The sequence below is a fragment of the Callionymus lyra genome, chromosome 10 (genome assembly GCF_982586985.1).
Source record: "Callionymus lyra chromosome 10, fCalLyr1.hap1.1, whole genome shotgun sequence".
In the NCBI taxonomy this organism is placed as follows: domain Eukaryota; kingdom Metazoa; phylum Chordata; class Actinopteri; order Syngnathiformes; family Callionymidae; genus Callionymus; species Callionymus lyra.
Window position 1 is genome coordinate 6,737,524 of NC_141827.1, and position 25,628 is coordinate 6,763,151.

The following is a 25,628-nucleotide window of genomic DNA, read 5'->3' on the forward strand; positions in this document are numbered from 1 at the left end:
TATGATGTGTGACTCTATTGTATCACCAGTGTGTATTGTTATGATAAGTGACTCTATTGTATCATCAGTGTGTATTGTTATGATGCGTGACTCTATTGTATCATCAGTGTGTATTGTTATGATGTGTGACTCTATTGTATCATCAGTGTGTATTGTTATGATGCGTGACTCTATTGTATCATCAGTGTGTATTGTTATGATGCGTGACTGTATTGTATCATCAGTGTGTATTGTTATGATGCGTGACTTTATTGTATCATCAGTGTGTATTGTTATGATGCGTGACTCTATTGTATCATCAGTGTGTGTTGTTGTGATGTGTGACTCTATTGTATCATCAGTGTGTGTTGTTGTGATGTGTGACTCTATTGTATCATCACTGTGTGTATTGTTATGATGCGTGACTCTATTGTATCATCAGTGTGTATTGTTATGATGCGTGACTCTATTGTATCATCAGTGTGTAGTGTTATGATGCGTGACTCTATTGTATCATCAGTGTGTATTGTTATGATGCGTGACTCTATTGTATCATCAGTGTGTATTGTTGTGATGTGTGACTCTATTGTATCATCAGTGTGTATTGTTATGATGCGTGACTCTATTGTATCATCAGTGTGTATTGTTATGATGCGTGACTCTATTGTATCATCAGTGTGTATTGTTATGATGCGTGAATCTATTGTATCATCAGTGTGTATTGTTGTGATGTGTGACTCTATTGTATCATCAGTGTGTATTGTTATGATGTGTGACTCTATTGTATCATCAGTGTGTATTGTTGTGATGTGTGACTCTATTGTATCATCAGTGTGTATTGTTATGATGCGTGACTCTATTGTATCATCAGTGTGTATTGTTATGATGCGTGACTCTATTGTATCATCAGTGTGTATTGTTATGATGCGTGACTCTATTGTATCATCAGTGTGTATTGTTGTTATGTGTGACTCTATTGTATCATCAGTGTGTGTTGTTGTGATGTGTGACTCTATTGTATCATCACTGTGTGTATTGTTATGATGCGTGACTCTATTGTATCATCACTGTGTGTATTGTTATGATGCGTGACTCTATTGTATCATCAGTGTGTATTGTTGTTATGTGTGACTCTATTGTATCATCAGTGTGTGTTGTTGTGATGTGTGACTCTATTGTATCATCACTGTGTGTAGTGTTATGATGCGTGACTCTATTGTATCATCAGTGTGTTGTTGTGATGTGTGACTCTATTGTATCATCAGTGTGTATTGTTATGATGCGTGACTCTATTGTATCATCAGTGTGTATTGTTATGATGCGTGACTCTATTGTATCGTCAGTGTGTATTGTTATGATGCGTGACTCTATTGTATCATCAGTGTGTATTGTTGTTATGTGTGACTATATTGTATCATCAGTGTGTGTTGTTGTTATGTGTGACTCTATTGTATCATCAGTGTGTATTGTTATGATGCGTGACTCTATTGTATCATCAGTGTGTATTGTTGTGATGTGTGACTCTATTGTATCATCAGTGTGTATTGTTATGATGTGTGACTCTATTGTATCATCAGTGTGTATTGTTATGATGTGTGACTCTATTGTATCATCAGTGTGTATTTTTGTGATGTGTGACTCTATTGTATCATCAGTGTGTATTGTTATGATGCGTGACTCTATTGTATCATCAGTGTGTATTGTTGTGATGTGTGACTCTATTGTATCATCAGTGTGTATTGTTATGATGCGTGACTCTATTGTATCATCAGTGTGTATTGTTATGATGCGTGACTCTATTGTATCATCAGTGTGTATTGTTATGATGCGTGACTCTATTGTATCATCAGTGTGTATTGTTGTGATGTGTGACTCTATTGTATCATCAGTGTGTATTGTTATGATGCGTGACTCTATTGTAACATCAGTGTGTATTGTTATGATGTGTGACTCTATTGTATCATCAGTGTGTATTGTTGTGATGTGTGACTCTATTGTATCATCAGTGTGTATTGTTGTGATGTGTGACTCTATTGTATCATCAGTGTGTATTGTTATGATGCGTGACTCTATTGTAACATCAGTGTGTATTGTTATGATGTGTGACTCTATTGTATCATCAGTGTGTATTGTTGTGATGTGTGACTCTATTGTATCATCAGTGTGTATTGTTGTGATGTGTGACTCTATTGTATCATCAGTGTGTATTGTTATGATGTGTGACTCTATTGTATCATCAGTGTGTGTTTGTACAAAACTCTCTTTTCATTGAAATATTGACATTAGAAAATGATCTTAAGCTCCGCCCACTGAAAACACTGTTTTTCTGGATATTAAATCTTGTTTTCCATAACCACACCAGATTTGCTGTGATTGGTTAAACATTTAGATTTGTCACCGCGAGTCATCAATCCAGGAAGTCTCCACCTCCAAGGGAGCCGTTGTGTAAACAAAGCGGGCGTGATTACAGCTGGCTGGAGGAGGAGTGAAGCCATTATTACGTCATAATGGGCTCTCGTAACCTCTCGTTCGCCCAGATTTCAGAGCAACTTTATAAAGTAATAAGTTGAAAACATGGTCATGATGAGGAACTTTCTGCAACAGTCATGGAAGTTGGCATTTCACATGAGTTGACGTTTAAAAAGCAAATATTTTTTACGTGTTTTAGTTCACGATTTGTGCAGTAGAAGAGATTTACATATGCTGTTTGTTCATTAATGGCCGAGTCAGATTTAAGTGCAGACGTTAAACCATTATTTTCAGAGTCATTATCTTTTCATCAGTGAAAGTTCAAAGCCCTCATTTCAAACATCATTGTTTACTTTAATGACATCTGCAGAGACTAAGCTTTTAGTTAATTTAGTTTAGATCCCATTACTTTGTCACTTTACACAATATCTGGTCCGGTTTTTTCTAATATCGTTAAAAATGTTTAATCAAGTGACATCAACATTTACCCTTCATTAAAGTGCTGAGTCATTGAACCTTTAATGATGACATTTTAAAACAAAATTAAGAATAATTAATCGAAATCCGAAACAAATACGAAAGCGGAACGAGCAGACTGTTGCACATCTTGCTGCAAACTGTCGTAAAGATTCCACTGCAGTCATTTAGCGACCTCTGGTGTTTTTGCTGCGACACTACATCTGTTTTCAAGTACACGTCCTCACTGATTTAAGAAACTATTAATTTAAATCTTAACTTTTAAAATCCGGGCGTTGAGATCATGATTATAGATTAACTGAATCGACCATATATTGATCGATGTGCGTGAGTTGAACGTGGTTCTGTGCGACACGTATGGCTCGTTGGTCTAGGGGTATGATTCTCGCTTAGGGTGCGAGAGGTCCCGGGTTCAAATCCCGGACGAGCCCAAACGTTTTGCCTGCATTGTCGTACAAAAACACTAATATTCTTACATTAAATTGTTTTAAAAACTACTCACATCGCTACATCTAGGAATAGATACTATCAGAAAAATATACAAAGATAAACAGTTGATGGAGTTGATTAACAAATGGAAACATAAGAGATTTTAACTTTTTTTCTTTTGATTTTTTGTCTGTTTGAACCCTGATGAGAAAAATGTAAGGGGGTGTTTTTGTGTGGATGTGAAGACTATGACTAAGATCCAAACGGGTCAGACAGAAAGACCGTGTGAAAGTTCTTGTAGCCAAAACAAAACAGGACAAAACAAGTCTTGACGCAGCTTAAAAATATTATTTTCAATTTCTATTTCTAGACTTGACTGAGTTAAAGGTGTGTTTTTATAACATTATCACAATCAGAAGCTTTGTACGACAAAACACTGCTGCTTAAACATACATATGTTTAAAAACCCAATGATCTGTTCAGTGAAACTCGTTCAAAGAAACATTTGTGAAACATGTTCAAAACACACCTTCAACTTCCTCTCTTTCCTCTGCGCGCTCAGGTTTGGATGGAAGCCACAGACTGTCTTTAAGTCCTTCAGTGAAACTAAAACGTTCTCATGGTAAATCTTTCACTTGTTTAAACAAAGTTGTTTTCAACATCTGGATCTGATATCAGCAGCCACGAGCAGATAGATTGCGTTGGAGCTCATTTTATTTTTATTTTTTTCTTCTTCTTTTACTGAGGAATAGAAACAGGTGTTACTGTAAATACGTTTTTACTTCATTATTTCAATACCGATTTAAAAATAAAAATAAATAAAGGGCCAAAACGTGTGTCCACTAGAGGCCACTGTTGTCACCATAATAAACGTATTTTTTCATCCTTTGATTTTTTTTCAACAGCAAATTTTTAACCTAACAAAAGAAAGGCTTTACTGCTTTTATTTGTTTTCAACCCAAAAATACATCCAAACATCAGCTTTAAATCTGTAAGTAAGTAAGTAAGTAATTTGTCACAAAGCGCAAAAAATATTCATGTGTAAGAATCTGTTCTTGACACGAATTCAAGCCCTTTTCCTTTGTTCTTCAAAATCAACAAAGAATTCAGACGGGTTCATCCCTTTCCATGCCTCCATTTCAATATGTCCATCATATTTAAATGAAGACTTAAATTTCTCTATTTCTGTGATCATGAAAAAACAAAAACAAATGAAAACATGAATTCAAACTAACAGTTTATATTTGTTAATTTTGAACATGTCTGATATGAATCACACAAGTGGATTATTTTAACTTTAAAACCTCTTCAGATGAAGTTTAACGAGAATAAAACTGTTAACCAGTAACTTATCATCATCATCGCTTTGTCTGATCGTCTCTGACGTCATTAATGTGTGGCTCGCCTGCAACTGTTTAACGTGTTTGGGTTTCTGCGTATTCTTATTATATTCGTGAGATAAAGGTCATTTACAAATAGTCATCATGTGATGGTGTATTAATACAAGTGTGTTTTAAGGACGCGATCACAAAAGGTTGGAACCTGCAGCTTGACTTTGATGGAACTGACGTCATGTTTCTGTAACTCGATCAAACGCGCATTATTTTGTTCGATATATATATATATATATTTTAAACAAGCTTATAATTCTATATCGTTTTTCTGAATAGCGTAAAATGACTGTCGCACGTTTTGCTCTTTTTATTCTCGATTCACATGAACTTTGCCATGGGGTCAGTGGAAGAAGCGGGAGCTCTGATTGGCTGCTGTGCATGTCAATCAAATTGTCGCGATCGACGCATTGCCCACACCTGTTCTAAACAAAGGAAAATAGTGCTGAGACCGCCATCTAGTGGACTCTGAAAATAATGACACTGCTTAATGAAGCTTCGCCATACCATCACTAGTACTTACATCCGAGTTAGTACTTTATAATAGTTAATACATGACTAATTTTCTGCTAATACACATATGAATAACTATCTTATTAATAGTAATTTGTATTGGTATAAATTCAGTGTCTAAGAATTTGGATATTTAACATTCGGTTTGGACTGTAAGAAATATTTAGGAGCGTTTTCATTAATTATTTCTGTACATCATTTTCATCATATTTATTCAAGTTAATATTTGTCCTGATTTATAATTATCTTTCTTACCTAGATTACAGTAAAACGATGAGTGACTTAAGCAAAATGAACTCTTGTCTTGACTAAAAGATACTTGTAAGTATGTTTTTGTCGCCAATAAAACCACGAGGTAGAAGCTCAAACAATGTAAACTTTCGATGAAAACTTTATGAAAAACTGTCAATTTTATTTTTAGTATTTCGGACAAACACGTGCGGAAAAAGTTGACAAAAAGTATTTAAAAAGAAAAATAGGCAGGAATCTCATAAGAAGACAAAATTAGGCCATTTATTGTTTAAAATATTGAACAAGTGCTAGTGGACAAAACAATCTCGAGATCGACTATTTACTAACAATACTTCTCCGACTACAATAGTTTTTCACACAAAAAACAGAATCCGAGGGTCATTCCGCAGCCGTGTTACGATATATCTAACGTTTGAAAATACGAGGTAGATTTTGTTAGCCACAAATTAACAAATGTTTCAAATGGGTTTAAGAAAAAGATGACTATCTAAGGTGACAAATGACAACAAAATGGATTTGTGATCTCAGCAACACATGATCATTACAAAAGTTATGGAAATAGTCAGAGATTTTGTAAAATTACAGCTGAAAATTGACAATTCAAGTTATCTTTCCAGATGAACGAACGAACAAAAACAGTTCATATACTGTTCCAATCTTACATATAGAACGACAACAAAAGTTTCATGAGTTAAATGAAGCAATAATATCAGATCCGTACTCGACATTTAAATCTATATAAAGTGATAAAAATGATTAACAATTGACTTCTTTCTTGACACTTTTAAACATCGGTTAATCCGTCACAATACTTGCTAACTCTTCTGGCTAGCATGCTACAGCTATAGTGCAACTAGCTTCACACAAGCTAACAGGCCAGTTTAGATTCAAGATTTATTAAGACTGATTTGGAAAAAAAAAACTTTGATGGATTGTGTCGAGGTCATGGCCCCCCGGGGCCCGCCAAGTCGGTTATTGTGGTCCGCCGGATGGTTGGCTTTAATCAAAGTACATTAACGTGCATGTTGGTGACCCATAAAGACGCTAAAGTTGTGTCCCTGAGCAAGACACTTTACCCTGACTGCTCCTGATGGTAGACTTGGCGCAGGTGTGCAGCCTACTCCCATCAGTATTTGTGAATGGCTGTCAAAAGCACTACCGAATTTCCCCTCGCGGGACTAATAAGGGATTCTAAAGTTGAATATGAAAGAAGGAACATACTGTAGCTGATCGATGTCAACAATTAAACAAAGGCTTCCAAAAGCGATAAAAACTTGGTACAGTTTGGTAAATACGCATTTTGTTCGGCCCGCGACTAAGACCGCTGAAGGATTTTGGCCCCTTGTGTGATTGACGCCCCTGATCTAAAATAATCCCGAACGATCTTGAAGTTGTTGGCTGTTCCTGAACTGCTTTAATCCCTTTAATCAAAGCACTCTTTATAAAAATGATAGTAATGTGATATTGCTGTCAGGTGATTATTTCACTAAGAGAATAGAGGGGTCGGGGGGCCACAGAGCCATCAGCACAACAGGCGACCGACAGCCAGAGCCGTCACGATGCTGGAGAGGACAGGTTGAAATCCGGCGGTCCCGCTCGCCAACTCGCAGTGGCCGTGGTTCTGGCCGATGCAGGCGGCGTACGCCATCACGTGGGGGATGTAGTTCTGCTCATGCACGCCATGCAGCAAGTGGGCCATCGGACCTTTGGCGAACACGGCGACGTCCTCCCCTCCGTGGGTCTCCATGGAGAGCGGTACAGCTGCCTGGGCTTGATAGTTGGCGTCATCTGATGGAACGACAAACAAGGAGAGAACATGAACGTTGGAAGAAATCGTGGCTGACTATTTTAAAGGGCTCCTAATGTGCCGATTTAAGTGTCTCTTAAATTGTTCCAGGATCTCTATTATACTCATCGGTTTCTTTTTGCACAAAACTCTCATTTAATAAAGATATTTATATTGCAAAAAATATGCTTAAGCCCCGCCCACTTAAAATGCGCTGTTTTGGCTGAGAAGAAATCTCGTCCAAGCAGCCACGCCCACTCTGCTCCGATTGGTCACAAAAACACAAGTTGCATTCAAGGACTCTCGTAAATCTCAAACTCACCCCTAAAACTCCGGTACATTAAAAACAATAAAAATAAAAATAAGTTTTGCTGCTTAATGTAGACATTACAAAAACACCTAAAGGCAGAAGTAACTTCTCACCATGTTTACATAAATATTTATTTTGTTTATTAACATGTAGGTATTTGACTGATTAGGGCTTCTAGGGGAGGACACCTGCACCAGAGTGACGTCAGAATGTTTAATTTAAACCGTAATCTCCGGCGAGATTTCAGACGAGAACTTTATTAAGTATTAACTTCAAAATGGAGCAACGTCATGATGAATGCACTACTGCATGTTGGAGACTTCAACATTTACAACATGTAAAAATCCTTCCAGACTGTTGCTCCTAAGCTTTGGAACCATCTCTGTGTTCGATGATCTACTGACTCCTTCAAGAAACATCTGAAGACACTTTTATTTGTTCAGGCTTTTCCTTGATTCTCTGAGACTCCTGTGTTGTTCTTGGTGTTATCTTGACCTTTTAAATATATATTTTATTGGATATTGCTTTGATTGTTTAAGCACAATAAATCAGAGGAGTTGGGTTTTCACATTAGGTGCCTTTAAGGGATATCAAAGGGTAACTGGACTGTTTATAGTTTTGGGAAGCGTTCGACTCTCCTTCAGTTCCAAGTGAGCTGCTCTGAGGGGACAGTAAACATGTGGGCGAGGCAGAGAACAATTGGGGAAGAGTTGAGATCAATGTCTTATCACTTGTGTGAGAGGAATGTGGAAGTCAAGAGGTCTTACTGCTAGTTAGTCAAGTTACTCGACACCTGTGTAGTATGATAGCTTCTGAAACGGCAAGGAAGATGTAACAGCGAACTAACAGCTCAAACTCTCTTTCAGAAAGTTCTTCAGACAGACATGTAAACTCTGTGCTTTTCTTTCTCACCTGTACAAGTAAAACATGTGACCTCTTTCTTCCAGTAAAAGCGTCGAGTCAGATAACCTGACAATAAATGATTGACAGGTTATACCTGAGACTCCCACCTCTGTTGAGTGAATAATTCTCAAGCCCAGTGAGGATGGTTTCTTTAACTCCTCAAACTATCTTTTCTCTCCATCACCTGAAATGTTGCTGTCCTCAAAATAATGTTCTGTGTTCTTTAAGTGAAATGTGCTGTGTCTCTGCTTTGCAGTACACTGTAAGACAGTTCCCTGACTTGGCCAGTGCTCAAATTTGGGTGAGTACTGTCTCAAATCACACACTGATGCTACACACTTACAGGAAATGACTCGACAGCTTCTTCTTCTACTACTTTTTACGCTGATCGCAACCAGTCGTTGAAACACTATCGTAGACAGCTTTTTCCCAATCGAAAAAAGTTATTAAGTTCTATTTCGTTGTGTAATTATTGTTGTTGTGTTGTTTTGTGGTAAAATCGGTATCTGCTCCGAAGACACGTCGTCAGTGAAGTAGCTTCAGTGTAGCTTCATCTATGTCTCTAAGATGGGGGTTGTTAAGTGTGGAAAGTGTCCATCGATCCACACTCAATTTCCTGGAAATGTAAGCGCTCACTGCGCACTACGTTTTGTTGTTTGTTTCTGCTCATCGGGACGCACTTGTGCACTCAAAATTTTAAGTGTAAGTTCAGAAGTGTGCGATTTGGGACACAGTCATGGACCGATGAGTCCTTCAGTTTGTGCCTGTGGTTTGTCTCCTTAGGATGGACCAGCTTCTGCCTTATGGTGTTCAAAGGATTGAAGTCAACAGGAATCTGGTGTTTCCCAAAGATCCGCTTACATTTCTCAGATACTCCAGCAATCTAAAGTATTACATCAAGATAACACACTCTGGGTGGCATCATCAGTGACAGCTAAAACAACCTTCAAAGTCTTCAGACTTGTGTTGGGAAAACAAACATAGTGTGTGTTTAAAACCGATAAGGAAACTCACGGTGGTCAATAGTTGAGACGTTCTCTCTTGCTCCTCGGACAAGCTTGTAACCCGGTCCGTTGCCGTACAAAATGGAAGTGAAAGGCTTTTGGTCGACGTCACTGAGCATCGGTGCCAGTCCTGTCGACACAAAACAGCAAATGGGTTTTACCATCGCGACAGAACCGCTCGTCGCTATAAGTCCGTGTTCACGACTTACCAAAGATGGGATTCCCTCTCGGGGTGTAACCTCCGAAGTTGAACATGTGCGAGTGATCGGCCGTCACGATGGTGAGGGTGTCGTGGAGGCTGGTCAGAAGACCCGCCCGGCCGATCGCGCGGTCCATCTCCACGGCTTCGTACAGGGCCATCTTGGCTTTTCCTTCGTGGTGGCCGTGGTCAATACGACCTCCTGGCAAAGAGTAGCATTTCCAAAATAACGTTTTTGTTCGATGCAATTAAACTCACCGTTTAGCACTTAAGTAACTTCATTCAAATTCTATACACACTGCACTAGCATCTGGGTCATAATGCGTTTGATCTTTCTCAGGCTTAAATGTGAATGTTTATTTCGGTGCGATAAATCAGGCTGCAACAGAGAACAATGTTCCAAAAGTAAAATGTTGAATTATTGATTTCAATTTAAGAAGCTCTGGCACACGACACCGTGCGGCGGCTGGTTTTGGTTTCCCCTTGTTTGCAGAAAAGTCACCTTCATACTCGAGTCGCAGCTAAATCAAAGACGACAGCTCTTGGAAAAGGCTGAGTTGAGAGAAGTAAAGCAGGAACTCGCCTTCCACGAGAAGATAAAACCCCTCTGGGTTCTTCTTCAGGATCTTGATCGCCGTGTCAACCATTTCTGTCAGTGACGGGTCAGTATCGACGTCTCTATCCAGGTCGTACGTCAGATCCGCCGGTTCAAACAGACCTGAAGGTTGAAGGGAAAAGTAAAACACCAAAAGTAAAACGCAAACTTGTGTTTTTTTGTTTTTTTTGAGAATTCCTGATTTACACTTCAATAGAAGCTGCCGAGACACTCACCGAGCAAACGCTTCACATTGTTGGGGTTCAATGATAAAAGCTGCTGCTTGTTCCACACGTAATAACCGCTCTGCATGGTGGCGTGAACAAAGACACAAATGATTCAGTCAGTGCCCGGAAACTTGGCTTTGAACTCCTAAATATGCAAATCGAAACATAAAAGGAAGCGCACGGAGACAATAAAAGCCAAACTTTCTTACATCATTCTTGGTTTTGTCGATCCACTCTTGCAGCAGGTTTCTGTCGTCGTTTCGCGTTCCTTTGTGCTTGAGGTTGTTGGGATACTCTATGTCCGCCACGGATTTAGGGTACATGTACTTTCTTCCTCCACCCATAATGACCTGCAAGATAAAAACAACTTGGCTTTTTAGAGGCAAAATATGTAAGGTAAGGTAAGGTAAGGTAAAACTTTATTGATCCCTCAGGAGGTATCGGTCAAATAGTAGGTCTGTGTATATGGGCTGATCTTACAAAATCAGGTCAAGGTAAAGGGGACACAAGGTCCCCATGAAAATTCAAACATGTCCAATTTTAAGGATTTCACGATAGGATACGATATATTCAACTCACGATAGGGAACACTGAAATCTTGTGTTTGTTCTACTCTCTGACGGTTTAATTAATAGAACTGAAAGCCAAAATATATGTCTAAACATCAGCTTTAAAAGCTGCTGGAGTGGACTGTATCCTCTCGTCCTCAGTCATCACAGGGATCTTTAATTCCAAAATTAAAGTTCCTTTCAGCAAAAGTCCCAGAATCCTCCTGAACTTACGTCTTAGTTCGTTTTTTTTGCCTTTTCTTTACCAACTCAGTGTTTTCCAGCTAGTTTAGTGTACTATATGGAAAAGGATTTATTCCATATCCTTGATATCCCATGTAAAAACACTGACATGTTAACTAGTTAAACCTAAATTAATCTTACTAATGTAATCATCCAGGTTTACATTGCTAGTGAACTAGTGAAGGTTTAAAAATGTAATAGTGGACTAATGAAGGCCGGAATTCTTAATAGTTAACTAGTTTAAGCTGCTTTGCCCATACTAGTAAACCAGTTTGATCCAATATGTTTACTAGTGAACTAGTGACAGTAATGCAGTTACTAGTTTACGAGTGGGCCTGAAAATGAATACTAGAAAACTAGTGAAAGGCATAATGCACACTAGTTACAATAGTTACACTAGTTAGAAGAGCATGAACTGAAGATTACTAGTGAACAGGCTGCCTTATAAAATGCAGCATGTTAATGTGAGAGGACAATTTACTGTATACATGCAAAGAAAACAAAAGTCACTAGTTTACTAGTTAGGGTACATCGATTTTTATATGTATACATTTTTTACATTTCTGATTTCACATGGTAACGTGTGCATTTTGTCTTTCTAGTAAACTAGTTGTGTTTAATAACCAGAACCAGAAGCATTTCATTAAGGATATGTAATAATAAAGTCTTTATAACCACAACTAAAGATAAATAAGACATAACTTATATATGGACATATTGCTGATAAATACATGTTCAACCATAAACATGGTCTTACGTCAATATCTGGGATGTTTTCAAAGAGCTGTCTTGCGATGTCTTTGCATCCAGATGCCAGTGCGTCCGAGGGCATCTCTGCGTCCGAATACCAGTCTCTGTCCACGCTGTGGGCATAGGCTGCACTGGGAGTTGCGTGGTTTACTCGGGTTGTCGTCACTATTCCCACTGACTTCCCTGAGGCAGACACAGAAAATGGCCAATTATAACCACGTTGAGCAGGCCTGTCAAAACCTTACGTCCATTTTTCTGAAACCTGCCAGTAAAAATCATCCAACAACTTGTGCTACAGGTCCCATAATGCACTGTAACAGTGGCATCGATACAAAATGACCCGATTAAACATCTGTTAAAAAAAAAAGGTGTATTGAAGGAAAAAAAACATCAGATCATGACTATTTCACAAACTCAACCCATATTGTTACTGTTTGAAGATGTTTTAGTTCATCAGTTGCTAGGAAAGAGACCCATTTTTTGGATGCTCCATAATCTTTTCCCCTTTTCCGTGTCCGTTTCCGTCAATATTTTGTCCTCGGGAGGTCAAAGGAAATGTCCAACCGAAGTTACAGATTAAAATCCATTGTTTGTTTATCTCAGGAATGTGGAGGTTTCCTACAGATAAGTGGACGATGACTCCCTCAATTTTGAATATGGTTGTTTACGGTCGTCTCGACCTCAGTTTTTTTGTGTCTCATTCCCTGGAATCTCAGAAGAAAAATAAACATCTAAAGGATTCAACATGTTTCTGAGCGGGTTTAGCGTCATAACCTCCCCTGAATGAAGTACAGAGTGTTCCTTCCTTCCAGCTGGACGATCTTGGAAAACCCTCAATAAAGTTCCTTTGAAATGTGAAAAACAGCCCCAACACATGGTGTGTTGCGTTCCAAGAGAACGCTGGTGTGGTCTATGTTTTAGTTTTATCGCTCTTAGATCTCAAGGACATAAAAACACCCCATGATAGTTTTAATAGCAGGGTAACAAATATTTTTGCATCACGCTTACCTGCGTCCTTGGCCCATTTCAGGATAGAGGTGACCTCGTTGCCCTGCGTGGTGTTGCACTGGGATCGGACCGCTGCCGCGCTCACGCCCACAGTGCCCTCGTTGGCCTTGACCCCGCACAGGTAAGCTGTGGCGGTGCCGGCGCTGTCCGCCACCTGTGCATTGGTGTTATAAGTCTGCGGGGGAAACATCAGATGACGATTAAATAGCTTGTAAACAAAAACATACCAGACAAAACTTATAATCCTAGACTTTCATTCACCATTGTAAGTAAGTAACTTTCTAGACCAGGGTCACAAAGCGCTTGAACAATCGAAAGCAATACACGATTAAAAATGCCTACAAATTTTAAAACTCTAAAAGATCAAGAAAACATAGAGACATACAAAGAAGCCCCAGAAAATTAAGAAAAAGCAAAAATAAATATTTCTTAAGATTTTTTTTGAAGAAGTGAGTAGACTTCATCAAATGCAGCATGTTAAGGAACCATCAGTAGATTCTGATCCCCTGGGGTGTAAGTCTGGATCAGATAACTGATGGAAGGAGGAGTCTGACCATGAATAGATCTGAAAGTAAGATCCAGAATTTTAAAATGGATCCTGAAAGAAACTGGCAGCCAGTGAAGAGTTTTAAGTAAGTAAGTAAGTAAGTAAGTAATATTTATTTATATAGCGCTTTTCGAGACCAGGGTCACAAAGCGCTTTAACAATCAAAACAATACTCAAAAAAGTACATACTTTAAAGATCAAGATAATACTGAGAACAACACAGGAGTTCCAGAAAATCAAGGAAAAGCCTGAACAAATAGAAACGTCTTAAGATGTTTCTTAAAGGAGTCAGTAGATCATCAAGCGCAAAGAGAGAGGAAGATTGTTCCAAAGCTTAGGAGCAACAGTCTGGAAGGATTTCTCTCCTCTGGTCCTGAACCGTGTTCAGGAACCATCAGTAGATTCTGATCCACAGACCTCAGAGCCCGAGCTGGGGTGTAAGTCTGGATCAGATCACTGATGGAAGGTCTGACCATGAATAGATCTGAAAGTAAGAACCAGAATTTTAAAGTTGATCCTGAAAGAAACTGGAAGCCAGTGAAGAGTTTTAAGACTATACGAGTTATAATCGTATAGTCTTAAATCGATAGTCTTATCGTTTTAAGAGTTATAATCCTAGACTTTTATTCACCATTGTTAGTAAGTAAGTAATAGTTATTTGTAAAGCGACTTTCTAGACCAGGGTCACAAAGCGCTTGAACAATCGAAAGCAATACACGATTAAAAATGCCTACAAATTTTAAAACTCTAAAAGGTCAAGACAATATAGAGACAAACAAAGAAGCTCCAGAAAATTAAGAAAAAGCACAAAAAAAATTCTTAAGATGCTTTTTGAAGAAGTGAGTAGACTTCATCAAATGCAGCGTGTTCAGGAACCATCAGTAGATCCTGATCCACAGACCTCAGAACCCCCGAGCTGGGGTGTAAGTCTGGATTAGATCACTGATGGAACCATGAATAGATTTAAAATAAGAACCAGAATTTTAAAAATGATCCTGAAAGAAAATGCCGAGTTTTAAGGATCGGAGAAATGTGAGTTCTTCTACTAGAGCGGGTCAGAATTCTTGCTTGAGTTTTGTATAAACTACAATCGGGACATCTCCAGTTTAATGTTAAACAATAAATAGTTACAGTTTGGTGTATTGGACGACGATCCCTTTCTAAAGTCAGTACAATCAGGACACATGGCGTTATTTATGGTCAGCGGCCTTAAGCAGACACGGATCACTAGGTTGCATCAAGCGGAACGATTCGGTGAATGAAATCCAAACCTTGGCCAAAGAGACAAACGGGAACTTGTCCATCTCCAACTGGGTCTCTTCTCCACTCTGTCCACTCAGCTGGCCCTTCAGGATCCGGGCGGCGGTGACGGTAGGAATCCCCATCCCTGAACACAGCGAGTCAACCGTTAGTGTTGCCTCAGGAAACTAGACAAGATGCCCTGAGGGACACGTTTACTGCTCTGGTTCACTACGCTGCCATTTGGGGGTTTTCCCAACATAAAATATTTGAAGTGAAATTAGGAGAATATCCTGAATTTAGAGAAAAGCAAATCAAGATAATAAGGCTCGTTGGACAGAACAAAACAACTTTTCACCATCAGTAATGTCAGCTACAATAGTGCTAATACGACCATCTTAAGTCAGCATCAAAAATATATACATTGGCTGAAAAAAAGACTATTTGGATTGAAAAATTATATTATAGAGGAAAAATAAAATTGTCTTAAAGAAAAGCATATTGACTGAAATAAATATTGGCTGAAAAAAGTATATTGATTAGATTAGATTAGACTTTATTAATCCCTTTGGCAATCTCCTTTGGGAAATTGGGTTTTCTAGTACTTAACTGAACATTTGTTCATAGAAACAAGAACAAGAACAAAGCGCATATAAAAAGAACAAAGTCCAAGGGATGACCAAAAAAGAAAGAAATGAATATTGCCTGTTGAAAAACGCACATACTGTAGACTGGAAATGTATTGCAATTTTCCTACAATAGTAAGAAAACCACATAATAATTTAAAAAAAATAAACAAACGGTTATTTGTCTTTTGGCTGCTTTATTGTCTATGTCAACTTTTTATTTTTTATTTTTTATATTTTAATTAAAATGTTTTCATTCTTTTGCCAATATATATTTTTCAATGCTAATTTAAGCTGGGAGTACTGGGGCCATAACATTGCACAAACTAGTAAACCATAAATTCTAGTTACATTTAATATTTTTATTGACGAAAAAATCAATATAATTTCATGAAAGAAAATCATAAAATACGACTCGAACACACCAAAGATAAGAGCATTTTATAGTTTAACATTAACAGAAAAAATCTTTATCTTTCGCAAAAGATTTGTTTTTTTGCACAAGAATACTTCATTAATGTGTAACTTTTCGGGATAGTTGTTACACGGCTTAACTAGTTTTTAATTTCAGGCTTAAAAACCTCATGAACGCATCTCTGGGTTTGAATCAAAACAGTGTTTTGAAGAGAAAAAAAAGGAAATTAAGAAAATACTTTTGTGTAACAAGAAGTAAAATGCTATTCTTCAACTGGGCTCAACTGGTACACCGGCCGCTGCAAGAATTTGATGTTGTACCAAACAGAGCGCCCAGAGGCCCGGAGGAGGAGGAAGGTATTGTTCCACCAATGAGTGACCCAGTACAAACACATCCCCCGTGACCCGACTCCTGCTCTTTGTTTTGCTTCCCACCATTCATTCACAGTTTATGATGGAAGCGAACCGGAGACTTGACATCTGACTCATGAGAACTTCATTATTTATTTTCCGCTGATGTGTTTGGACTCACCATCTCCGAGGAAGAGAATGAGATTTTTTGCATGGTTTTGGTTCAACTTCTGCAGCTCCAGGGCACTCTTGAGGGAATCCTGAGCCCATGCATGCCAGAACTGGGGATCTTTCTCTTTATCTGGAAAATAAAGTATAATTTTTTGTCATGGCATTTTGTAATTGATATGTTGTATTTTGAGATAGAATTAAACAATAAATATAAAACATTGAACAATTTTAATGTATTTCTTCTGAAGATAGCGAATAGTAGAAATAAAATATATTCTAATGATGTGCATTGTGGGACCGATATAAATATAGTATAATATAAAACGATCTGTTCAGGTAAAGATGCTGAAGATTAGACACTTTTACTTCTGCTCTGGATTTGATATTACTACTTAGAATCAGAAATAGCTTTATTTGTCAAGTATATATTAACAATATACAGTATATATACAGAGAATTATTCTTTAGCTGTTGGTGATTAATTAGGAATCTGCATGAATTGCACACTGAAGATAAAATGGAAATTAACAAGGAATAAATAATAGTAATAAATAATAATAGTATAATATACAAGATAGATTTTCAAAAGAAAGTGTGCAATGGCAACTGGGTCGGGTGGTTGTGGCGCGTGTCTGAAGGGAGGGGTTAAGAGGGTCAATTCGTGGTGAGTCGGGTCTTTTGATTATGTCCCTTGCTCTCCTACTGGTCCTGGACTCGTACAGTTCCCAATTGAGGGCAGGGGGCACCAATAATCCGCTCAATACTCCTCGCACTTCAATGCAATCTCTTCCTGTCCTGCTGTGTGGCCCCTGAAAACCACACAGTGATGGAGGTGGAAAGCACTGCCTGTAAAACTGCTGAGTAGAAAAGAGGCAGCAGCTGCTTTGGCAGGCTGTGTCTCTTCAACTGAAGCAGGAAGTACAATCACCGCTAGGCCTTCTCGGTTCATGTTCCCTTCCCGCTTCGGGTCCCGGGAGAATATTGTTTCCAGGAGCTACAAAGAGTCCACAGGGTTGATGTTGATGGTGAGGGGGGAGAACAGTGAGGTCGGGTCTGCCTCCTGAAGTCCACTGTCATCTCCACCGTCTTGAGCGCGTTGAGATCCAGATTGTTCCTACCACACCAACAAACCGGCCGATATGCAGACCCTCGCCATCCTGAATCAGGACCGTGGTGTCAACTTCAGGAGTTTGACAGCAGGGTTCTCGGAGTTCAAGTTGTTGGTGTAGGGAGGGAAAAGCAGTGGTGACGGGACGCATCCTTGGGGGGCACCTGTGCTGATTATGCATAATCTCACCTGCTGTATTCTGTCTGTAAGGAAGCTGGTGATTGAAGATAAAAAGGGACCTCACACTTCTTTAAGAAGCCGTTAAAGGTCTTAGTGAAGACAAGAGTCAGTGCATTAGCACATGAAGTTGCAATCTGTTTGAACCTGGCCTTTTCTAGTTTGAGGAACAGTCACCTCCTCTTTAGACCCTCTGAATGGGACAGGGTGGCTGGAGTGGGCAGACAGAGAAATGGTAGGGGTGTGGTGGTAAGGTACTCCAGGGAGAGGTGTGAAGTTGTCCCTATCAAAGCTGTTAAAGTCGTTGGTCATGTCTTTGCTCACCTTGATGCAGGATAAGGGGAAACTAGTTGGTGATAGAGCGCAGGCTGAAGAAGTGTCGCCAAATGCTCATTTATTTTCCAATATCATCAGCCTTCATCGATGTAAAAACATGTCCAGACACCCTTTGATTTCCCTGTCAACTTTGTGACGCAGATGTAATTCAGATGTAATGGGATCACTTCCTTGAGCCAGGTTTCGGTGAATAACATGGCAACAGTTAACCAAGATCTATATAAGACACATTTGCATCTTTATATTCTTGTTCCGTGTCATCGGTTTCTTACCTGGGAACGCGGGCTTTGCCGAAGCCAGAGTCAGCAGACAGGAACAAATGACTAGAAGCGCCGTCATCTTCATGTCGACTGATGCGTAAACGTGGCCGGTCATAACATCACACAAGTCTTCTTCTTAAGAGGCTCGACAGCTGCGAGAGAGAAGACACACCAGTTATTAAGTCTGTGTCACTCCAGCACAACAGATGACTATTTACATTGTGTGACTAACAGTCTTTCACACTCTAATCTTTTAACATGTTGCCAAAAATATCCGCTTTTGAAGAACATAAGAACTTCACGGTCACGGGTATTGACTCTGAACCATGACTGGTGACGTGGGCTAAGATTTATGACTCAAAGCTTTTGGTTGAAAACCAGTGACAAGGTTTTTTTTTAGACAGGCCCTCATGATAGCAGAACCATCGCTTCTCGCTCTTCAATTCTTGTTGAGGTTATTTGATGCGAAGCTGCACATGATCTCAACCCAACATCCTTGTTCAAAAGTCTTTGTTTCAACACAAAGAGAGCCGTGTTTACATATCATGAGGATACATGTGTGTCTAGGATGTACTGTACACATTATAATTATATTTAGTTACACAACAATGACAAACACATTGTAAGACACTGAACTTTCTTTTGAATGTGACAAATATATTGACTTTCGTATATATTGACTATTAGGGAAATGGAAACGTATCTAAAATCATGCCAAAGATGTGAGTATTTAAGTGTTGCAGAAATGTCTAATATTATATGACAAATGCCTCAGAGAGAAGTCAAAAAAAGGAAACAACACTACGCACAATTTCAGCAAGTTGTCTGTTCACAGTAGACTTGAATGTTCAGGATTCGATCACAGTCAACATGATTGGATAAAACCAATTACAATTTCAACAGCATTTTTCGTGGATCTTTACTTTAGCCCCACGGGGCGAACATCAACATTCAGGTGTGGACCCTAAATACATGTCGTACACAATAAATAGATCTCAGCGATGGCTGGTAAATATGGAGTAGCTAATGAGTTGTAACTCGTTTACAATATTTAAAAAACACAAGAGGTCAGGTTAGCTTCAGGTAGACTATAGCTAATAAGTAGCAAACAATTACCTAACAACTGCAACAGGTTTTGTGGAGTTTCTTGCTACTGAGGAATTAAAGTTGTGTAATGAAGCGCAGAAAAAGCCATAAAATTCACACAAAAACAGTAACTAAATAGAATAGTATTTAAATATCATGAGGATACAGTTTTTGTGTAAAGATTATAAATATATTTATTATGTTTAATTGATTATTTAGTTACATCAGTGACAAAAAAACAACTGAACCCCCTTTTTTATGTCTATAAAACGTAAAATCTTGTGTGACTATCTAAATGTGTGACTTCCTACTAATGCCATGTCAAAAAGGGAAACAAAACTAGACACAATTTCAGCAAGTTTTCGAAGGATAGTCATATACATACATATAAACATGTATAGTAGCTAGCAACAGTTTGCTAACAACAGCAACAGGCGCCTGCTGAGGAATTAAAGTTGTATTAACTTTCAGTTGCAGATTTTGAAGATGTTTCCTCGCTTCTCTGATTTGATTCCAGGACATTCCCAAACCATAATTGGACACTAGGGGTTGAGTAATGGCAATAATCTGGCGATACGTTTGTATCAGGATACAGGGGCAACAATACTATTTAATGCGATACGTTGCAATATATTGTGATACTGCAGGATATATGTGTAGTATTGTCGAGTACTTGACTCTGGTGTTGTAGTATTTACAGACCACATGACTCTTGACGAAGTCGTAACTGTTTTTATTTGTTTTGAAACCAAAATATGTCCGAACATCAGCTTTGAAAGCAGCCGGAGTCAAATGTATCCTCTCATACTCAGCCGTCGCCAAAGTCTAGCTAGATTTAAATGTTCATTTAGCTGCGTAGGACGTAACGACTGAAGAGTACTAGAAACCGAGACATGACCACGGCGTGAATATTTGCATGTAAATTATGAATAAATACATTGATTTCGATACAGTATCGTGGAAACAAACATCGCGATGTATCGTATATATTCCAACACCCCAAGTGGACCCGCGATCCCTTCATACCTTTGATGTGTTATGAGCGATGGTCAGTCTTCTGTCCTGATCCCTTTCTCTTTTCTACAGTCAAAGTCTTCTTTCCTTCTCTGATCTATTCTTCTAGTCCCTCCTTTCAAATGAACTCATCTGAGGATGTTTTTACTCAACGATCACACGTACAAATGAAGCTCTACGATGGGCTGAGAGCGACCAAAGAAGAATGTTGACAAAGTCGAGCCAGGACTCCCTCGTGCTGTGAGTCCAAGCGACCACCACAGGAGTCAAAATAAGTCCTGACAGGACCGGCCTTCATCTATAATTATCCGCAGCCGCCTCCCGTCTTCGCTCCGCTTATAGCCAAGGTCACTTTAATGGGATTGACCGCCATCACACTGAGAGGTTTAAGCAGAATGACCAATCCGATTAACACCAATATGATTGCCTGGAGAACGATGGTCCAGAGTTTAGCTGCTGATCCAGACATTTATACACACGTGGAAACAACATTGTATGATTATTGTTCTTTGTTTTTATGCTCCGGCTTTCAACTAGCAATCTTGACAATTCTTCAAAATATGACCTCAAAACTAGTCAGGAAGTCATTTGTGCCTAAATAAATACCACAGGATCCTCTTGTTAAAAAGGATCTTTCATGGACCAGGTGTTGAGATTATTAAAATACAGTTTCCTTTTAAAAGAAGGTAGAATCTATTTACACCAACAGGTCATTCTATGAATTCTCTTTTGTTTCTGGTTGATTTCATGAGCTCCATGAAAATATACGTCAAAATAATGTATCATACATATTAATTGATGTGTTATGAGTTATATAAGTAATGTTTCAATTTAATTTTAATTATAATTCCTACACTTTTGAGCTATTTCTACCATTAACACAAGAATTAGCTGCTAACATATGAATCCATCCAAAAATGGTCACATATTCTGGTTCCCCACAGTAAAAAAAAAAAAAATTGTAATGTTAATAAATTAACCTTATCATTATATCCTTAAATTAAGATTAACTAGTTAAAAGTTCATTTTCTAGGATAACTAGGAAACTAGAAAAACATTTTCAACTCCATACTTCAGGACAGGAAAAACGTTGAATGGTTTCACAACCATTCAATTTTGCCTTTAATGTGTTTCCCCTCTGGGGATGAATAAAGCTTTTCTATTCTATTCTAATGTAAAATTGATTCAACTTCGTTTAGTGATAGAGAAGAGAAAAAAAAAAAGCATTTTGCTTTGTTGGAGTTGGAATAAATCGTTAGCTTCACAAAAAAAACTGCTTTCTAATTGTATTCTGACTCGTTGCTGCTGCTATAAGACCTAAACAAGCTGTTGCATACAAAGGTGATCATCTCACGAGTGAACGGGCAAATGGGATTTGAGAACGATGAGAGGTTTAAGGGAAGAACAAGGTCTCATTAGCGTATTCAAGTGAGAGATTAAATGAGCCAGACGGCAAATTGAATTGTTCTCAGACTAGCAACTGTTCTTCTCTCAGAAATGAAAGATGAAGGCGTCTTAGATTTGACCAGATCAGTCGTCGACTCAGAGTTGAGCGGCTACTTCTCTCCAAGTAAGTATGTCATGGTTCGATACTAATATAGTATTGATCAGGTTTTCCTTGTTGATATTTTTTATTATAAACTGTGACAAATAAAACATTTGAAGCAATCTTTGTGAGTCCAGTTCATTTTAAGATTCTAGTTAAAAGTTATTTTTATGAAGTCAGATCGGGTGCATGAGTCCCAGATAACCGTAACATTATATGTGTACTCGTACTATCAAGTTGCACTGACGTAACTACATATTCATACTCGTGAACCAGAAGGTACGCATGCGTAATTGAAGACTTCTAGTCGTGAAAAAACAAACAAAAAACAAACGTTGACTATATTTTCTAAGTGTATGAGTACAAGTTACTAAACACTACCTCTTAGTTTAGTTAAGTTTAGTTTATTTTAAAAGGACAATGTGCAGTTACATTAAAAAGATGGCTGCAGCAGATTTAGCACAATGCTACTTTCCATCTGTAGTCTTGAATCTGCAGGTGTGAGTCGCAGATGTGTTTTTCACCTCCATCACTGAAACCTAAAAATAGGTGCATATATTCCACACACTCGTAGCATGAGACCTGTACCCGTACTTCAAATGCACATACACGTAACTACATATCTACGTCAATGCTACTCAATAGTACGTGTACACGTCTCATGTTATGGCTACTGTATGTGGGACTAATGCACCTGATCTTACTTCATAGATTTTAAACTAAACAGTTTCTCTTGTCCATAATATTTGATGAATGGATTCAAATAGGAACATTTCTGCCGGGACAGTCGAGTGAATCTCATCATAAATGGCATTTCCTTTTGGCTCGTGTGTGGTTTGGAACATGAAGATGTTCAACAAGAACCAGACGTCTACTGATAATGAAAAGAACATTCTACAAGAACAAAGATAATCTGTTACTATGTGCATTATTTCAGACTAGGAAGTGATAGATAACTCTTGACTGATTACACACCTGAGAAATTCATTAAAAAGTAGATGTGTGTGTATTTGCCGTGTCCCATTCAACTGTGTTAGTGTTGTTTTCGTCACCACAATACCGATGACGTCGAGCACATGTCCTAGATTATCAAGAATATTTCCGGGATTGATCAAGTGCACGCCACACATTTTGCAAGTTTTCACTCGACAAAACTCCCCGGAAAACATCTGAAGCAAGTTAAGTATTTACTGGAATCCTGTAAGTAAGTAAGTAATATTTATCTATATAGCGCTTTTCGAGACCAGGGTCACAAAGCGCTTAAACAATCAAAACAATACTCAAAAAAGTACATACTTTAAAGATCAAGATAATACTGAGAACAACACAGGAGTTCGAGAAATTCAAGGAAAAGCCTGAACAAATAGAAACGTCTTGTATAATATACGTCATACATTCATCTGTGAGTCTGACAAACATCTTTTAAATTAAGCGATTCACACGCCGATTGCCAAGACGAGTCTGAACCATTGATTAAAAAAAGATTCACAAATAATAAAACCGGTTTTATTTCTTTCGGTAGCAAGTCTTCCATTGATACCAACCTTTTTATTTTAATAGGGTAAATATTAAGCAATTTATGCAATTTGAAAGTAGGATTTAACAAGAAGATTAAACCTAAAATAAATCTTATTAACTAATGAAACCTCTGTCTTGACCAGACTTTTTCATAACTTTCCCACATTAAAATAATACTTATATCACTGGAATCCTCTTGACAAGATCACTCTTGTTTCATAGAAATCAATCCATTTTTATAAACTTTCCACACATACCTATTATAAAGAAGGAAAAGTTGCTTCAAAATTGTTCCGGTCCGCCTAAATGTACAGAGCCAGCGATTCTGCAGATGAAGTAACAGAGTAGAACCAAAACAGCGAGAAGAAAAAGTCCACACAAGAAAGTGGTCAAGAGGAAATGAGTCCCCGGTCCATTCATGATGTTGCAGAATCAACTCAAGACACCAGAATGAGACATTAAAACTGATCCTGGAGCTTCAGGTGCTGACCAGAAGAAGAATGGGATCTTGGATTAGGATTTGCATTGTGTTGTCGGTGGATGGACCTCCAGAGCTGCACATTAATCCCAGCGTTGTTTCAGCAACAGACGGGAGGATGAATGATAGTCAAGACTTTGTTTTTTTCTTCCTCTTTTCACTCCAACTGGCAGAGACAGAGAGAAACAACTGCCAGCTTCTAAATGGGCTTCTTGGTTTTCTTTCCACGGCAGACTGTTGAATGCTCGGAGCAGAAGATTTCCAGTGACTTCCTAAAACTGACACGATCCATCATTCTGAACATTTAAGATGCACTTATCTTCACTTTAAGATCCAAATCCACATAGATAACGGGACTCGCGTTATCATCTCGTCGTACAATACACAGGTCACGTGGCTTTCCAGCATTAAACACACGTTTTTGCAACAAATAAATCGGATTAGATTAGAATCGACATCGATCCGTGATCACCGAGCGGAGGCTGTTTACTTCCAAACATGTCGCGTATATTTGGAAGAAAACTTGACTTACGGCAGGAGTCGAGGTGCGCAGAAAGATGGTCCAAGTGGTTCGGTTTGTGTTTCTGCTCCCGCGGTCCTTATCGAAATGGAAGAGGGGTCGGAATGATCGTGGGTGTCTGAGTAGCGGTCTGTGTCCCACGAGGGGGGAAAGACCACAGAGGGAAAAAAAATCCTTAGAAATAAAAGCCGTTGAATAGAGAATGAAGGAGAGACGACAGCACCTCCCACTGGTGTAGCGAGGTACTGCTACGTTGAAAACAAAACTAAAAAAACATAACTTTAAAAAGAAGTTAATGAATACATTTATGTCGCTAAGGTCAAGATTAAAGTGATCATTTTTGAGTGACCCAGGTGCATTATTAACTATTCAATATTTCCCTACCATATAAATGTAGTCAGTATGACATTAGAACAATTGTATTCAATTATTTGACGATTTATAGAATAAAGATTCAAATTTTTAAAAGATACAAAAAGATTCAGCACTCTTGTCCAATTCCTAGGATAGCACGTGATGTCACCAGCTATTTTTGATGTCAGTGTCTTCGTAATAGCTAGAACATTCAAGCATTACGAAAGGAAGATTCTTCTAATACAACAGGTGCAGCCTCACCGGACACAGACACTATGACTGATACATATTTTGACTCCTTTCTACCAGTGAGTCCTCAACAGCTGTCCCAGGTTGTTTCCTCGTCAAAGTCCACAACATGTCTTCTCGATCCTATTCCCACATGGCTACTTAAAGAACTGTTCCCCTTACTTAGCACTTTCATACTTGACATTATCAACTTGTCAATAACATCAGGCTATGTGCCTCAGATTTTTAAAGTGGCAGTAATTAAACCTCTGCTTAAAAAACCCACTCTTGATCCAGAGGTCCTCACTAACTATAGGCTTATCTCAAATCTTGTCTTCATTTCAAAACTTCTGGAGAAAGTGGTAACAAGCCAGCTCTGTGATTATCTCCAGGACAATGATCAATTTGAGGTGTTTCAGTCTGGTTTTACGGAACACCACAGCACAGAGACCGCCCTGGTAAAAGTAAGTAACGACCTACTGATGGCCTCTGATCAGGGCCATGTTTCAGTCGACCACCAAATCCTTATACAGAGGCTAGAAAACCATATAGGCATTTGTGGAACTGCTCTT

The 25,628-nt window shown here is 38.5% G+C and overlaps 1 protein-coding gene and 1 non-coding gene across 2 annotated transcripts; one reads left to right on the forward strand and one right to left on the reverse strand.

Annotated features, from left to right (window-relative positions):
- Positions 1 to 3,284: 3,284 nt before the first annotated feature.
- trnap-agg (transfer RNA proline (anticodon AGG)) lies at positions 3,285 to 3,356 on the forward strand. The gene has a single exon. It is a non-coding gene; the product is annotated as a tRNA-Pro (tRNA).
- A 2,393-nt stretch (positions 3,357 to 5,749) lies between these two features.
- On the reverse strand, positions 5,750 to 24,640 carry alpl (alkaline phosphatase, biomineralization associated). The gene is made up of 12 exons (XM_087800982.1): positions 24,487 to 24,640; positions 18,325 to 18,464; positions 16,442 to 16,561; positions 14,902 to 15,017; positions 13,084 to 13,258; positions 12,083 to 12,258; positions 10,744 to 10,884; positions 10,544 to 10,613; positions 10,296 to 10,430; positions 9,723 to 9,914; positions 9,524 to 9,643; positions 5,750 to 7,298 (listed from the first exon to the last, which is right to left on the reverse strand). Exons 2-12 carry the CDS (start codon positions 18,425 to 18,427, stop codon positions 7,033 to 7,035), a joined length of 1,614 nt encoding a protein of 537 aa, XP_087657108.1. The 5' UTR covers positions 18,428 to 18,464; positions 24,487 to 24,640; the 3' UTR covers positions 5,750 to 7,032.
- Positions 24,641 to 25,628: the final 988 nt, after the last annotated feature.

Coding starts and splice junctions, on each gene's coding strand:
- alpl (XM_087800982.1), bottom strand. CDS start 18,427: ATGACCGGCCACGTTTACGCATCAGTCGACATGAAGATGACGGCGCTT. Junction 15,018..16,441: donor CATTCTCTTCCTCGGAGATG/GTGAGTCCAAAC, acceptor CGCTGTGTTCAG/GGATGGGGATTCCTACCGTC. Junction 12,259..13,083: donor GAAATGGGCCAAGGACGCAG/GTAAGCGTGATG, acceptor TGTCTGCCTCAG/GGAAGTCAGTGGGAATAGTG.